This window comes from Lepidochelys kempii, chromosome 1, assembly GCF_965140265.1.
Source record: "Lepidochelys kempii isolate rLepKem1 chromosome 1, rLepKem1.hap2, whole genome shotgun sequence".
NCBI classification, from domain to species: Eukaryota; Metazoa; Chordata; order Testudines; family Cheloniidae; genus Lepidochelys; species Lepidochelys kempii.
The window spans coordinates 81,599,797-81,617,867 of record NC_133256.1 but is presented as its reverse complement, the minus strand read 5'-3'; the positions used below and the strand labels follow the sequence as shown (position 1 = coordinate 81,617,867).

Genomic DNA, 18,071 nt, shown 5'->3' with positions numbered 1-18,071 from the left:
GGATGCAAATAATAATCTCCTTTAATTTATATGATGCTAGATTATATTGTTAATACAGCTAAATAGCTGCCTCTTTGTACAGAGAGACTGAGAGGGGGTGAACTCAGACTGCAGTCAGTAATTAACATGTCTTTAAATCTGGGTTTGGCATGTCACTTTCACAGAAATTAATTACACAAACTGCAGAAGCAAAGGTGTGTGTTCAAAAACACCAACTTTTTTTTGTAAATACCTTTTAGGATTTAAAAACATCATTAAAAAAAATTTCCAAAAAATTTTGCAAGGTCACCTTTAAGATTTTGCATTCTAGTATGAGGGAAGTTAATATATTGTGTTTATTGTCTCTTATCTGGAGACAGAAGGAAGTTCCTTGTGAAGAGGCAGAGTCTCCATCTGTCAGTGGAAACGTGCTGTGTGGGCATTGGTTTATGGTTATGACATCTCCCATAACTTGGCTATTCCCTGTTTCAAAGGGTTTAATTGAGGATAATGTTGCATTTAACTAATTTTATTTTCTTAATAAGTGTGGTTGGGGACTCTGCGGGGTTGGGAAGGAATTTCTCCCCACGTCAGATTGGCAGTGACTTTGGATGTTTTTTCTCCTTTCGCGGCATGGGGTGTGAGTAACTTGCCGAGATCGTCTTGATATATCTCACTTACCCAGTTCCCAGCCATTGCAGAAGTCTCTGGTATTGGTGCACCTTGGGCCCTACTATTCTCTGCCTGTCACACATAATAGGTTAGTCTCCTGTGGACTAGAATACTTTGGTCTAATTTTGGTTGCTGAGTTTAATGTGCAGGTGCTGGCTGGTGGGTGCTGGGTTGGCAGCCCATGATGACATATGATTGGAAGGATTCGATTATTATCTGTAAATGGTGGTAAATGCCGATTTCATCATATATGCGCAAACCAATGGGGGGGGGGGAACTTCCCTCGATAGTAATAAAAATGTACAAATAGGCAAAGTAAGAAAAATACTGCTTGAGAATTTGTTTGATATAAGGATATTTACTTTGTATATTTTAACAAGCAATGTTGACAGTTTGTATTTTAAGGTTATAACATTTTAATTTTTTGAACCTCAACATCCACTGTCAATAAATAATTTTCTGACAACCTCCCCATCTGTAGTTTCCTGCAACTGTGACAATTCAAATTGATAACAATTTGGGGGAAAAGATTAAAATATATACTTTTGTGCAACTGAATATGGATAAAAATAGAAAAAAAAACCAACCACACCTTGAACATAAACATCAATGTTATGACACATCAAAAAATTGGTGCAGAGTCCTCTGGTACTTTGTCAGTAGCCTATGGAGTTCTACATCAGTGTTTGTTTTTAGTAGCTTTGCTCTTACTGTGTTTGCAACTATATTTTAGACCAAAATACTTCCAGTTGAGGAAAAAAATGGTGAGATCAGATTTCTCTTGCACAGCAATTTGAAAGAAGTTTGTCTTGCAGTTTGTATTAATATGTATATTATCTACTACAGTTTAAAATATTTTATGGTCCACTTCTGTAAAACCCTGAATTAGCTAGAGCTCATGAGCTCTAGCTAATTGTGAGCTCTGAGACCACATCTTTCGGCACTCTAACTACACAGATGTGATTGTCAGGGTTGTTGTAGGTGATGTAGCCCAAGTATGCTCCACAGGGACCAGAGCAGAGCTTTCTTGGTAGAGGACCTTCAGCTCTGGAACTTGCTGTCACTGGAGATAAGACTGAATTTGAGTCTTGGCACATTGCAAGATTAGTCTTTGTGCAGACATTTTCCTGACAGACTGATGGAGTCAGTGGCTCTGAAGGAGAAGAGGAGAGCCATGATTCATCCTTAAAGTATGCACTAGTAAATTTTTATAAGGGGAGTCCAAATACTATAGTGTTCAGTGTTTTAAAGTGCATATAAAAATTCTATAGTATTTCTCACAAAGACAAGTTAACCATTAAGGTCTCTTTAGCGTGCATCATTTCCAGTTCTATATAATTTTCAAGTCTGTGTGATTCTTTAGGGCTTGTCTACACTGGCAATTTACAGCGCTGCAACTTTCTTGCTCAGGGGTGTGAAAAAACACTCCCCAGAGCGCAGCAAGTTTCAGCGCTGTAAAGCGACAGTGTAGACAGTGCACCAGCACTGGGAGCTACGCCCCTCTTGGAGGTTTTTTTTTTTCATAGCGCCGCAACCACACAAGCCACATTAAAGCGCTGCTGCGGCAGCTCTTTAGTGTTGCCTGTGTAGACTAGCCCTTAGTACAGCATTTGCATAGAAGAGGAATCTTTCAGTTTAGTTTACATTTTTCTCTTATTGAAAGCAATATGGTGAAATTGAAGATTGCCAGATAGACGACTCTTCTCTCCATGCAGTGATTACTTTTAAGACAAGAGCAGAAGCTGAAGCTGTAAGTATATTCTTCATATTAAAAGTACTTTAAGAGGATATCTCCTATTAGTCATATGTAAACTGAACTAAATTTAAATTTAAGAATTAAGTATAATTTCAGAACAGTTAAATCTTATGTTGACTGCTTTTGAGTTGATTATCAAAGAGGAATAAGTTTGATTTTAGATTAAATTAGATTACTGAGTAACCTTTTCTTTTTCCCAAAAAATCTTTCAAACCAGCCTATTAACTGAAATCCTTAAAAGGGAGGAAATTCTGAGCTAGTTTAAAGTATATCTTGCATGAGTCAAAACAAGACATCCCCCCAGTGGTATTTCATGAATGGATGTCTGGCTTTGGCAGGACCCCCCTACCTGTTCATTGTTCCTTATTTTTGCCCATAAGAGTTACCTCAGTACCCCACGGCTTGATTGTTTTCCCTTTCGTTGTAGTTTACATCAGAAATGCAGAATCATGAAACAAGTTATTCAAAGGGTTTTTTTTATGTATTTTTCCATGTCCCTTATTTTTATAGACATTTGATTTCTTGGGAATTTGTAGGTTCTAGAAGTTTGTTTTGACTACGTATCTTTAATTTCTCAATTCACCAACATTTCTAACAGATGATACAGGTTGTGATTACTGAAATTTAATTTGGGAACTAATTCATTATTCTTTGTGTTTACTAGGCAGTTACATTTAATACATTCAGAGCATCAAGTTCACTTTGAAATGAAATTAGAGTGCTTGCTTAAGGTATAATGTATCAGTATGAAACTTTTCCCTAAATATTACTGCTTTCTAAACATTTAATGAAACTATTAAATGTTAATTTGTTAATTAAATGGGAGGAAGCATGCCAGTGCAGTGCTTTAATAAGTGGGACTCAGGGAAACTTGGGTTCAATTCCCTGCTTTGTCACAAACTTCCAGTTTGCCCTTGAACAAGTGGTCTGTGCCTCAGTTCCCCAATGTAAAATGAGAATGACACTTCCTTACCTAGGTTTCAGAGTAGCTGCCGTGTTAGTCTGTATCCACAAAAAGAAAAGGAGGACTTGTGGCCCCTTAGAGACTAACAAATTTATTTGAGCATAAGCTTTTGTGAGCTACAGCTCACTTCATCCTTCCTAGCAAGCTGGCGGGGCCTGGGCTGTGTGAGTGGCACAGTGGGCATAAGGCGTGGGAAGCTGGGTGGGGAAGGCATGGCCATGGCTGGGGACGGGGCGGAGGAGGAAGATGAAAAGGGGGAAATGCCCCGCAGCCCAATGGGCTCCTCTCCTGGCGCAGGCTGCCCGGGCTGGCCATGTTCAGCCTCTACTCGCTGGTGAACACCTTCCAGTGGATCCAGTACAGCATGCTGAGCAGGATGCTTACCTAACAGGTTTTGAAGATAAATACGTTAAAGATTGTGAGGCATTCAGATGCTATAATGGGGGTCATATAAATACATAGGACAGGTAAGTATGTTAGAATGTATAGGAAACTCACGCTTACTCAGAGTAATGATCCGTGTAGTGTCAATATGGTTCCATGTGATGGGATTTAACTTTTTTCAAAAATTTAGGAAATTGCCTACAAAATAACTTTAAGCAAAGTCAGGCACTCAAAAATTGGGAAATGCCAGCATTAAGATTACCCTTGGATTTGGACCCTTTGGTATATGCAATTTGTGATGTTTTGGGGATCGGGGCACTCTTACCATCTGCCGTATAACTTTGTGTACCTTAATGTTATGCTCTCAAGACTCAGAACCTTGACACCAGTAGCCAGTTTACAAGCATAAAGGTCTCATCCTGGCTTCCGCCTGCCTAAATACTCATTGCAGGATGATTTCAACAGCCTTTCCAGTCTCAGGTCTCCCCAAATTCATCTACCCTGAGCTCTTAAGTACCAGACACTCTGACTTTTCCCTTTTGGTTTGTCACTCCCAAAGTAATGAAACCTGCACCCCAGTTATTACTTCATTTTGCGGGGGACAACACTACACACCATTTGCACAACAGAGACCTGTTCGGGGTAAAAATAAATAAAAGGTTTGTTTGAGGGAAAAATCACAGATTCAAAGACGAATTAATAAGGAAAGCAAACACCATACAAGTTACGGAGAAAATAAACATAGGTGCAACGTCAGGTTTTACACTTGCACATTTGAATCCCTTTTAAGACAAGTTACCTATTGCCTTTGCTCAGATTCCCGGTTTATCCCATAGCCCTGAGGAGGGATCTAGAGTTCATAGACAGTCCCCCACCTTTGAGACTGTCCCTCAATTCTGGATATTTTTCACTTCAAATACCTTTTCTTTTAACAATGTTTGCAGGGGTGGGTGGTTGTTTGTTTGTTAAATTTCTCAGACTATGGTGATTCATAATGGGGGAAATTCCTTCCTTTCTTAGTTTTCAAGACTGGGGTTTTCTTTTCAGTTGCAAGTTGTTTCAGTGTTTTCCCATTAATGTAATGGCCCATCACTTGTTTTTAGCTTAGTTTAAAAGGTACTCTGTGCTTCCCTCCCCGTTGTGAGGTGGAACTGAATGTTGCAGCATAGATTATGAGCACAGCTTTATATATACACAATAAGATAAATTCATACCACAGTCTGTATACATATCTCCTAATGACCACCAAGGTCAGAACATTACAAGCTTTCATAAAGGACCTTGATATATTTTTATGCACAATAACAGTGTGTACAACCACTTGATTCAAATAAAAGTAAATATTGAATGGTTATCCATGTATTGAGTGCCCTCCAAGCTGTCCACTGAACAAGTCATGTGTTCTGTGGGGGGGGAGGGGAAACACATCATCTTGTAACTAAAGACTGTATCATAAAGCATACTCACAAGGGAGCCGAATTGTTTGCAGCCTTAATTTTGGCATTTCATAACTTTTGAGTGCTTGACTTTGCAATGTTAATGTTCTTTTAACACAACTTTTACATGTAAGCAATACGAAGTATATATAATGTTAACTGAAGAGAAACTCCACCTATACAGTAAACGTCATGAGGGCGCCTTTTTCACTCCACGCTCATATGGCAATATTTTTTCATAATGATGGAGAGAAGACATTTGGACTTAAGATGAAATAGGAATTTGCTATTACATGGTTTCCCTCACACATTCTAGTATGACTTGTAAAACTAAATGTAGAACTTTCAAAGAAATCAGATTCATTTTATAATTCAAAACATGTTGGATTACAAATTGTTTGGTGCTTGCTAGTAAATCAGATTTTAAGAATAGTAATTGGTAATGAAGATTAGTTGCAGAACTAGTTGAATCATGAAAGCTTTCTTTGGGGCTTATTCAGAAGAAAATGTAATATTTTACCTTTGGCTGAAAAAAGCTTAAGTTTTATGATGGTGGACATTTTAGTCTGGAAGGGAGAGGAGGATTCCCTAGCTATAAAATGTTGCACTTTTATGTAGCAGTAATTTCTTCAAAAGATTACAAGTTGTTTCTGAACCTAAATGTCATGTATAAGTACTTATAAAAATTCTAGTTGTGTGACATTGTGATGAGACCATGAACCAAAAACTCCTGAGCTGCATTTTAATAGGCATGGAATCTTTTAAATTTATCATAAATTTATATGTACAGATTTAAAATTTATACCTGGGGACTTTAATATCACACAATTCATGTTCAGATGTCATTGAACATGTAATTGTTTCTACATTTCACATTATGCTGTACTTTCAGATTGTACTATAAATCTTTTGTGACTGTGACAGTTATTTCGAAATGTTGCTAACGCTGATTTATGCTAGTTCATGTTACTTTAATTTGAACATACTATTTCCAAAGCAGCCACTTAATGCATCTGGTACTTAGAAAGGCATGAATATCCCATAAGTTAAAATTTTTACATTTCAATTACAAAGGGTTTGCAGGAAGTGGAGCATTTTCCAGTAGAATAAGTTTTATAATCACAAAGTTTAATTTTTGTTACACTGAATCATTTGTATTTGGGGGATGCTTGGGTTTTTGCAGTAAGTAAATGTATTAAGTGTTGTTTCAATTTGTGTCAGTCTTTCAAGGGTGTGAAACACTGATCAAAATTCAATAAGGTGTTCATGACCGTATGTTATCCATGTCATGAATTGATCCATGACTTGCTAAGCTTATTTTCTTTTCTTGCATTTTGATTAATACTGTATCTACTACTTTTTGTAAACTCTTACCTGAACAGCTAGGTAAATACATTTGATTATCAAGTCCTGAACTATTATATGCTGAAATGGTATATTCAGTAAATCTATTTAATTTTAAGCTATTCGTAATAACTCATAAATCTGTTTCACAAATGTGTAAAAATCACCTTTTCCCCCCCCAGTAAAAGCTTAGTATCGGTTTACTTTTGGTCTCTGATCAACTGTTGATTATTTTATTTCCCTTTCACAAAGAAATGTGAAACTAAGAACTTTCTAACTTGCTTCAGGCTGCTGTTCACGGATCTCGATTCAAAGGACAGGATTTGAAGTTGGCATGGAATAAGCCAGTTATTAATATGTCTGCTGTTGAAACAGAAGAAGCTGAACCAGATGAAGAGGAAGTAAGTTTGTTTCTTTTGATTTTCTGGCGAGATGAAAGAATATAGATTTTTTTTTTTTTCTAAAAGTAGGTAACATCTGTTGATTCCCACTTGTTCCCGTACCATATACTTTCGGTGACTTGACATTGGGGCGTGAATTTGTAGTTTGATTACATAATGTGTACTTTCTTGTCTGTGCTACTACTAAGCTTGCTTTCTCCATTCTGCCACTGTGAACCTATTATTGGTTCAAATCTTCCATCACATCCTATCAGGAGCATTGTACCTCTTTCACAGCAAAAAACAAAACTTCGATGGTCCATTTAGTAATTTATCAAAACAGGAGTGTCTCATACTAAGGTGCGGGGGAAACCCAGGGGTCATGCCCAGGACAATCAATGGAGATTATTTTATAATTCAGTGTATTTACAATTAAGTAGTCTCTTGTAAATTCCTTGGCTTTCCAATGTTTTGGGTTTTTTTTTTTAAGCTGCAACACTTTTTTTCCCTTCAAATTGAATCAGTCTCAACAGTTCCACAAACTCAGGTATTTTTGTCTTGGATATTTCCCATTTCTTTTCTTTAGTATTCTGATATTTTATAATTCAGTGGATTTACAATCACAACTAAAAATGACTATTTGAGACTTGACTAATTTCTTTCCTACAGAACTCATTTATTGTGCAGAGCTAGAATTTTACCTACCGTAAAGGTGTACTTTTTTTCCGTAAATGTTTTTTTACCTACATCGTGACCAATAGCTAGCTCATTTGATAACATTAATATGATCTTTCTCCACGTAAAGGACTTGTAACAGTCAGTAAGCTGTTACCTAATCTCCTCTCTTCAGTCCAATCGACTGTCACATATCCATACTTCGTGACCCTTCCTCCTGCATTATGTACTTCCAGGTCTACACAATTGCTGTGCAGCGGTTTTCACTGTGGTTGTAACAGTTCTGTTTCCTTCTTAATTCCACTTAATTTCCTGGTTCAGTTTTAAATCTAATCCAACTAATCTAAAGGATAAAAAGCACCTTCTTGAGTCATGTGTTCTGTTTCATGGGTCATAGAACCATTGATAGCAATAAACTTGTTGAGCAGTAGGTATGCCCAAATGCACGTTGCTTCTGGGACCTAGAGGATAAAAGAAAGATCCTGCTCCCTAGATATCAGGTGGTTCCTTTTTCTATCAACCAGTACAATCACAGAATCAGCTTATGGTTGTTTTCTAGGTTTAGATTTTTTTTCATAGGCCTAAGACCTTAGTAAGAAATATTTCTCAAAGATTCCACAAGATCTGTGTTTCCAAGTAAATTGAACTTAAGCTAGGGCAGTCTGAGATCGAAGCTCTCATGGCTAGACCTTCTTATAAACTGTTTCATAGTTATGGCTGTACCCAGCATTTCTACTATTTTCATTTGATACTGTCAGGGTTTCCTTCCCACTCTGAACTCTGGGGGACCTGCAGGAAAGACCCCCTAAGCTTATTTCTACCAGCTCAGGTTAAAAACTTTCCCAAGGCTCAAATCCTACTTTGTCCTTGGATGGTACTGCTGCCACCACCAAGTGAGCTAGACAGAGATTCAGGAAAAGGACCACTTGGAGTTCCTGTTTCCCCAAAATATCCCACCCCCCAAGCCTCTTCACCCCCTTTCTTGGGGAGGCTTGAGAATCCTATACCAACCAAATAGGTAAACAAGATGAGCACAGACCAGACCCTTGGGTTTTTAGGACACTAAAAACCAATCAGATTCTTAAAAACTGAACTTTATTATAAAGAAAAAGTAAAAGAAGGACCTCTGTAAAATCAGGATGGAAGGTAATTTTACAGGGTACTAAAATTTAAAACACAGAGGATTTCCCTCTTGGCAAAACTTTAAAGTTACAAAAAAACAGGAATAAACCTTCCTCTTAGCCTAGGGAAAATTCACAAGCTAAAACAAAAGATAAGCGAACGCATTTCCTTGCTATTACTTACAATTTTTGTAATCTTGGATGTTTATTTCAGGTAGAATTTTAGGAGATGGTTTTTCCTACCCTGGTCCTTCTATGTTCAAGAAAGAACAAAGAGAGCACAAAACAAAACCTCACCCCACAGATTTGAAAGGATCTACTTCCCTTATTGGTCCTTTTGGTCAGGTGCCAACCAGGTTATTTGAGCTTCTTAACCCCTTATAGGTAAAGGAGGAATTTTATGCTACTCTTAGCTGTATGTTTGACAGATACTAATTCATTTATCTCTCCATTTCCAGGAGAAGTCAGATTTACATATCATATTGGTGTCTCCCCATGTACTCATTACTTAAACAGATGAAATCTTTTGAGGTTTAGAAAAAGGGGTAGGCGAGACCACTTCAGTTCAGACTGTGTTTTCTTGGAGCCTCCAAAATTGAAATTTGCAAATAGCCACTTAGATTTCAATTTATATTTTAATGAAGCATTGTTTTCTTGATTCTTAAAGCCAGATCAGATGCTTGAATATGGAAAGCAAGGCTTCAGTCTTGGTCTCTGTCTTCTTCCTGAAAGCAATCAGTGCTTGCTAGTTTATTAGTGGGGATCTGCTGAGGAAATTTCTTGAAGGAGGAAAAGTGAAATCTGAAGTTGTCTGGATATATTACCCTGTAGATCAACAGTAATTTTAGTCGCTTCTGAGAAAAAGAATAAAGGCAAGTAAAGTAATCTACAGTTTACATAGTGAGGGGGTGTAATGAGGTTTTACAAACACTGGAGCAGAGGCAGGAAAATGATTAATTATCTGTCCTGTAGATGGGCTGCAGTCAGTTTCATTCTACAACTCCTGCTGAAACATCAAGCCTGGAAATCAGGGCCTTCAGCTCTCGAGAGTGATGTGGGGTTGGAGGAAAACACAAGTTGGGAGCAAAGAAGAAGGTTTTTGGATGTGGTAAATGCCTTGGTAGAGGGAAAAACCCTTCATAGTCCTGGAAAGAACTAGGTACCAGAGAACCGCTGCCTGCCTGGAAAAGGGACCTCAGATGGGGCTTCCTTGCGGGGAAGAGAAGCTCTGTCTACAGACTTTTATCCACATAACGAGTGGGAATACTGGTCAGGTTTCCTTAATGTAAGGGGGAAAAAGTTTAGGGACCAGCTAGCTACATGTTGGCATTTTCCCTGTGAACATAATTCACAAACTGTGTGAAACCCTGGTGAATGGGTGAGACTCTCCCTGACTTTTCATAGTTGAAAGTGAAGAGGGTGTGATGCAGAATATTTGTTTCTCTGGAACTGAAACTGTAGCTTGGGAGTTAACTTTTTTTTTTCCCCCCAATTGCCCCTTCGGGTCTGACTTTTGTTTGAGTCCTGTTGTGGCCATCAGTACAATGGTGGCGCTTGTGGGAGGGAGGGTAGCAGCAGGTTTTGGATCAAATCTGTTCTTTCATAAGTTCTAGTGGATCATTGCTCTTGTATGCTTCCTAAAATCTTTATGCTATACATTGCTGAAATATTCTCTGAAATTTTACATTGTGTCTTCTGTTGTTCATAATTTTTCCAACTGGGTGGATCTTTTATAAATTTCCTAATTATCTTCTTACCAGGATGATTTTGGTATATGTATGTTCAAGCAATCTAACTTCTTATGCTATTTTTTCCTGTCATATTCTCAACCATACAGGCTTATCTTTCCCTTTTATCTTGTTTATTTAACCAGGTTGCATTAATTTACATTCTCTCTAATGATTACTGAACTAGTCCCCTCTTTCCTTCAATAAATTCCCATACATAATGAATTTCTAATCAAAGTTCCTTAAGAGCATTTTGCATTTCTTAAATGTCAGCTTTTCCTTGAAGAGAACTTCTGTATTACTTCTAGCCCATGCACTCCTGAGTATTTGAAACATATACGCTGATCTTAAGTAGACAAATTCTAGAATGGGGTTGGCAATCTTTGGCACGCAGCCCATCAGGGTAATCCGCTGTTGGGCTACGAGACATTTTGTTTACGTTGATTGTCTGCAGGCACGGCCCCCCCATAGCTCCTAGTGGCCACAGTTCGCAGTTCCCAGCCAATGGAAGTGGCGGGCCGCAGGGATGTGCTGGCCACCACTTCCTGCAGCGCCCATTGGCCAGGAATGGCGAACTGCAGCCACTTGGAGTTCCAGGGTTCGTGCCTGTGGACAGTCAACATGAACAAAATGTCTCGCGGCCCGCCAGCAGATTACCCTGATGGGCTGTGTGCCGAAGGTTGCTGACCCCTGGTCTAGAGTAACATTTCAGAAAATGCAGTGGTCATCAAACTGCATGAAGTCCACAGCTTCTTCCTTTCAGTTTTGCTTTTATCCCAGCCAATATCAAAAATTTTTCATTGTTTCTGTAATAAATGGTTCTGACTTTTATGCTTGTTATCTCTTATAAACTGAAAATACCTGACTGCCTTAGTAGTGTCTATGGCCACTAAATTCACCTAAGTATTTGACTTTTTGTTTACAAGCTTCATTATCCATAACAGATATGGAGAATCCCCCTTTTTTCCTCATGACTCACTTCAGCTCATCTAAGGAAGTCTAGGCTAAACAGGGTCAGGCAGGGTGTGTGTTTGGATGGGCACAAGTAATACCCTAAGAGACAAAGAGGGTGGGTAGATAATTCAGTAGATTACACTCTTTCCTCTGAGGCAGTACTGAACCAACACCCCACAATGGCAATAGGCAGTAGTTTCTAATAGTCCTAGTCTGTTGGCTGAGATTTAGATACAGATGAAGCAGATTGTGGAACTGATAAAGATAATTTCTTCCCCTGCCAAGTTCCTGCCAGTCAAAGTTAAGGGACTCTCAGGCAGAGGAAAATGGACATCAGCCACTACTATTATCCTCTTCTGATCTGATGGTGGCCCTGGGAACCGGAGCAGAGGATTGGCCCAGCTCCACAAACTTGGAAACTAACTGATCCGGGAAAACACTCCATCGCTCAGCACTGGGCTTGAAAGAGCCTGGAACAGACTTAAGCTTACTGTTGTAACTGGAGTAGCAATGGAGGGGTCTGATAAGTCTGACAAGTGGGATCTGGCACTGCTAACAGTGGCTGCCTTCTCCCACAACTGCTACTTCTGTTCTCATGTAGCTGGAACCAACATAGCTTTAGGTTCCGTGACTTTCCTGACAGGCTCTCTCCAGTGCCTTTTGAAGCATTGGTAGCTTTCTCCAAAGATCAGAACCCTGCACAGATAGCAATCTGCACTACTTTGAGGTTTCCTTACTTAAGGAAGCTACTGAAGCCAAATCAGTCCTCTTCATTTGCAGTCACGATGAACCTCCGGAACTTAGTTTAGCGGCCAGACCTTCTTTGAGCCAGAGTACCTGAAGCCTGGTCTACCTATCCTTACACATTCAGGAAGCTAGTCTGGCAAACGGAACACCCAGAGGCAAATGTACCTCGTACAGACATTTCAAAAGTCTCTCATGCTTGTCTGACACCCAGAAAATCTCAAAGCTCAAGTTGTTTTTCTTCTGAGGTTCTGCCATAACACAAAAGAAGCTACCTTAATAGTATTATATACAGATAGTTTATACACTTACCTTGTACTAACTGTACTAGGAATAAACTACTATAAATCTAACAAGGCACTTCAAATGCCCCATATCTAAAGGACCAGGGCAGCTTACTTCTGTTTTCCATGGTGGTTGGAAGGAACTGAGTTGCTAGAGGGCACAGTGCTGCTCACATAGCCTCCCCCTCAGAACGTTCACAAACACCGAGAGGAGCGGTAGGATGGAGCACATGTGCACTCCAGCAGGCACTGTATGGAGAAATATCCATACATGGAAATGTGCAGAGCCACTTGAACAAAAGCTTTCCAATGTAATTTATTTTAAAAAAAAGGGGGGGGGGGAGGCGCAAATGAAGTTGAACTTTATTCTCTGTTGGGGCAACATAAAAATGGGAGACTCTCTGAGGACCAGATGATGTACATCTCGTGTTTTAATAGTTCTTATGATTCTTCAACATATTACATGTGTCCAAACTATAGTAACTCCTCACTTAATGTTGTAGTTATGTTCCTGAAAAATGCGACTTTAAGCAAAATGATGTTAAACGAATCCAATTTCCCCATAAGAATTAATGTAAATGGGGGCGGGGGGTTAGGTTCCAGGGAAACTTTTTTTTGCCTGACAAAAAACCAGACAGACGCACACTATAAGTTTTAAACAATTTAATACTGTATACAGTGATGATGATTGTGAAGCTTGGTTGAGGTGGTGGAGTCAGAGGGTGGGATATTTCCCAGGGAATGCCTTACTGCTAAATGATGAACTAACAATTAGCTGAGCCCTCAAGGGTTGACTCGTTGTTAATGTAATCTCACACTCTATAAGGCAGCACGAATGGAGGGAGGGGAGACAGAGACACACCGTGTGTGTGAGAGAGAGAGAGATTTGCATTTCCCCTTTAAGTACATTGATACCACTCTTAAGTACACTACCTTGTTAGGTTAATCAGCAAGCTGAGACTAAGACCAGAGCAGCTGCTGCCAGGAAGGTCCCTCTGTCCTGAGCCCTGTCGTGTGTGCCCCCCGCTCTATGGAGATGGGTAAGTGGGGTGCAGAGGGGAGGGGCACACCCTGACATTAGCCCCCTCCGCCCCTCCCCCCCCAGCAAGCAGGAGACTCCTGGGAGCAGCTCCAAGGCAGAGGGCAGGAGCAGCACATGGCAGTGGCGGGAGGGACGGCTCAAGTGCGGGCAGTTGATAGCCTTCTGGGTGGCTGCTGCACAGGGAACTTAGGGGAGCAGGGAGCTGATGGGGGACTGCCAGGTCACCGGGTCCAGCCTGGCTAGCTGCAACGGGATGCTCTTCCTGCAAGCAGTGGACAAATCAGGCGGCTGCCAAAAAGACGTTGTAAGGGAGCATTGCACAACTTTAAACGAGCATGTTCCCTAATTGATCAGCAGCGTCACAACGAAACAACGTTAAGTGGGACGACTTTAAGTGAGGAGTTACTGTATTATGCTGCCATGAGCTTTAAGACAGTATACTGAAAAATAATCTGTTAACTCATATGTTCATAGTCACTTTGCCTCTTTACAACAAAAGGTACTTAATCTATCCCATTTTATATTTTTCCTCCCTCAAATCAATGTGTCTAAAATGAGACTTTACACTTCAACAATTTACAATCAAGTTCAAAATTGAACTAGATAGGCATGGTGAATATGTCTATACCTAAAAATAATTACTAGGATGTCTAAAAAGCTTTTCCTTTAAGAATTATGTATTTTTTGCAGTTGAGACAAATGAATTCAACACTAGAGAAAAATTATGGGGAAGGAATGAACATATGTCCCAAACCACCTATTGTCTTTATGTTTACCGCAAGCTTACTTTCTTTCATTGTTTCTTCATTCTTCAACCGATTCTCTCTGTTTACAGTGTCTAATTATCCCAAATTCATTTTTACTTTCTGTAACACAAGTCTAACTTGACAACCTATTTCAATTTCTGTACACTGTTCCAATTACCTTGCCAGAATGCACTTCATGTGTAATGTTTTTTGATACATTATCAATTTAAAGGGAATCTTCAGCTGTTTTTTTTAAAATGCATTTGGTAACACCAAAAAAGGTGAGCATTAAGCATAATACACTTAGATGAAAAGGAAAGGTAATTTAAATCTCATGAAGTTTCTGTTCATGAACTATGCAGATGTCACATTAATGTTGCAGAATGGAGTTGCTGTACAGAGCAAGGTGCTGATTTTTATATTTTCACCATATTTTTAAAAGAAGATCTTTAGAGTACAAAATGAAGGATATTAAACAACTTTAGAAGTTACACACTATTAAAAGTTGCATTTATGTTCAGTGCTATAAGCTAACTGCTCTGAGGCAGAGCTTATGGTGGGTGAGGTATCTACGTTGGATCTGAAGAAGAACGTATAAGCTTGAAAGCTTCTCTCTCTCTCTCTAACAGAGGTTGTTCCAATAAAAGATATTACCTCACCCACCGTGTGTGTCCAGAGTTCTGAGACCAGCGTGGCTGCAACAGGACTTTTGTATTTTCAGTACTTGAGACAGATGACCTTTTGGAAAAATTGAAGGAGACTAGCTCTAGTGTTCGCACTCTGGGTCTGAGTCTCACGATCAGGAAGAGACCATCTACTCCATCATTTAGATACTAGAGACAGTATTACCCACAGTCATCATTTTTATTTTGCATGTAGCCAGAGGTGTCAGCAGCAGCAATCCCAGTCTTTGTTTCAGACTGAGCATAAGAAGGTCTTTCAGATCTAGACCTAAGATGAGGCAACCAGATCTCTTTTCTTCATCTTCAGCTAACACCATGCCTCAGATTTTATGAGGATCAAGAGTTGTTGACTAGTCAGTGAGGATCATTCTCCTCTGTGGTTCAGACACTGACTAGCCCAACTTATCAACTGAGGGAGGCTGATTACCTTTATAGGTTCCGTACTGGATTCGGGGCTTGTCTACACTTAAAATGCTGCAATGGCACAGCAGTGGCTTAGGTAATCTGCCTTCCCGAGAGGCGGTGGCTGGATCAACAGGGGAATTCTTCCGTTGACCTAGAGCTGTCTGACAAAGTTTTAGTTGGTTTAACTGTGTCATTCAGGGTTGTGGATTTTTCACACTCGAGTCTGACCCAATTTTCAGTGTAGACAACATCTCAGTAGCAGGAAAAGCTTTTCTTCCAGAAGACAGGTTTTTAAAAATAGAACAAGTGATTTCCTAAATTCAAGCCTGTCCGTACCAGAAGGTGATGGAGGAACAAGTCTTTTCATAGGTGCTCTGTTCAGTCCTCCTTCGCTTTCATTGACAATAACAGATGCTTCCAACACTGGATGGGGGAGCCCATATACAGCTCAGTGTACAATCCAAGGGCACTCTGTGTTTTTCAAGAGAAAAGTTTGCACATCAGCGTGTTGGAATTAAGAGCCATTCATCTCTCAAGTCATTCTTTCTTCATATACAAGGGAAGGTAGTCTAGGTAGCAATGGACAATACAACCGCTTTGTCTTACATGACTGAACAAGAGGGAGCTCACTCACTTCAGTTATGTGCTGAAGCAGTTAGGTTATAGGATTGATGCATTTGTCACGAGTGCTATCCAGTAGCCCCACATTTAGCCGGGGAAGGCTGTGTGCTAGCAGATCATCTCAGCAGGGACAGCTGTCAGATTCACAACAGTCCCTGAAGGATCAGGTTGTCATGACATCTTTTCCCATTAGGATCAACCTGAAATAGACTTGTTTGTGACAGAAATCAACAAAAAGCCTTTCTTCTACATTGGGGAAAGGGCCTTCTGTATACTTTTCTCTCCTTTCCATTGATTCAGAAAGTAGTGAAGATTAGACAAGAGAGGAAAAAAATTACATTGATTGTTCCAGCTTGGCTGAGACAATAGAATCATAGAATATCAGGGTTGGAAGGGACCTCAGGAGGTCATCTAGTCCAACCCCCTGCTCAAAGCAGGACCAATCCCCAACTAAATCATCCCAGCCAGGGCTTTGTCAAGCCTGACCTTAAAAACTTCTAAGGAAGGAGATTCCACCACCTCCCTAAGTAACGCATTCCAATGTTTCACCACCCTCCTAGTGAAAAAGTTTTTCCTAATATCCATCCTAAACCTCCCCCACTGCAAATTGAGACCATTACTCCTTGTTCATCTATGCCTGTGAGGTCATTTTTCGAACCATGACGAAGTGTTCTTTATTATGCTTATCTACTAACATGGTCTTCATCACTGATATCACAGCCAGAAGGCGAGTGAATTGCATGCCCTGATAGCTGAGCTGCCATTTACAAATTTTCACAAAGATAGGGCAGTTCTTAAACTTGCTCCCAGATTTTTATGGAAGTGTCTGAGATCCATTTCAATGAGACAGTTTTTCTGAAACCTCATGCTAATAAATGGGAGTCTGTTACATGCTTTATATGCTACATGGGCTCTTGCATACTATTTAGATAGACCTAAAAGTGTTAAGAGGCCATCTAGACCGTTTCTTATGCAAATTATCATATGGGCCATAGTGTGTCCACTCAGTTGGGTTTCCAGATGAGTTAAACAATGCATTGTGCAGTGTTATGAGTTACTTGAAATTCCTGATCCCTCTGTGCAGTCTCGTTCTGCTAGAGCTGTAGCAATGTCTTTTTGCATCACTCAGACATCTTCTTATCAGGGAAATTTGTAAGGCTGCCACTTGGAAGTCAGTGCACACTTTCACTAAACATGCTGAATCTTTCTTCTGGAGCACATGCCAAATATGGCAGAGCAGTGTTGCAATCGTTGTTTGATTAAGACTCCATTCCTATGTCTAGGATTTCTCAGCGTTACTTGTTAAACTTCTGCTAAGTAGTAATATGCAGAGCCATTCAAAAAAGAAATGAAGGTTGGTTACTTGTTACCAGACTTCTATGAGATGAGTCTGCTTATTCACAATTCTTGCCCACCTTTCCTCTTTTTCAGGGTATGTCTACACTGCAATGTAAACCCAAGGTTAGTAGAATTAGAGTTAGTAGACCCTGGATTTGTTGTTTTAGGGTTTGACTGTTTTATATTCGTTGGTAATCCCAAGTTAGGAAATGTTGAACTCTGGGTCCCCAAAACATAGTGCAGAGGTGGGAGCCCCAGGTTGGGACCCTAGGTCAGCCACCCATATCCAAGACTTCCTAGTACCCTCCAAAAAGGTGGCTATTCTAGCCTTTTGTTCATGGTTTAGTGTGAGAAGACTTGACCGTCCCCCAAACTTCACTGTCCAAAGGACAAATAAAGTTGGCCCGTGGGATTGTGGGATGTTTTTGGCAGACTGTCATAGCGCAAGTCCAGTGGGTCTTTGTCTACACTGCAAAGCAGTAGGACTTGAACCCTGGGACCTGGCTTGAATGAGGCTCGACCCCTCCACCCTCATGGGGTCTTGCGACCTTGAGTCCAAGCCCTGGATTAGCACAATTTGTGTGTTGATGATAAAAGGGGTTAGGCTTGATCCTGAGTTTGAACTCTGGGCTTACATTGCAGTGTAGTCATATCCTCAGAGTCCTGTTACGGTTGTTTGGGTTGGTGGTGGAAGGAACTGCGGTAGTAGAGGGCTGAATGCACTTTATGTGGCCTCACTGTCTCAATGATCAGAGACACCAATGGGTGGGATAGAAGTGGGGGAGGGGTGCACGTGTGCTTCAGCAGGCACTGCTT

At 40.1% G+C, this 18,071-nt stretch overlaps 1 protein-coding gene across 4 annotated transcripts in view; it reads left to right on the top strand.

The window, feature by feature from the left end:
* Window positions 1-18,071, top strand: part of RBM26 (RNA binding motif protein 26) — a 115,399-nt gene that overhangs the window by 81,552 nt on the left and 15,776 nt on the right. For 2 of the 4 annotated variants that reach the window (XM_073347394.1, XM_073347385.1), the window contains exons 20-22: window positions 2,315-2,401; window positions 6,823-6,936; window positions 17,349-17,378. In XM_073347394.1, the coding sequence (XP_073203495.1) occupies window positions 2,315-2,401; window positions 6,823-6,936; window positions 17,349-17,378 (231 nt within the window). Of the gene's footprint in view, window positions 1-2,314; window positions 2,402-6,822; window positions 6,937-8,925; window positions 9,648-17,348; window positions 17,379-18,071 lie in introns of those variants that run through there. The other 2 variants (XM_073347412.1, XM_073347403.1) reach the window with 2 other exon arrangements.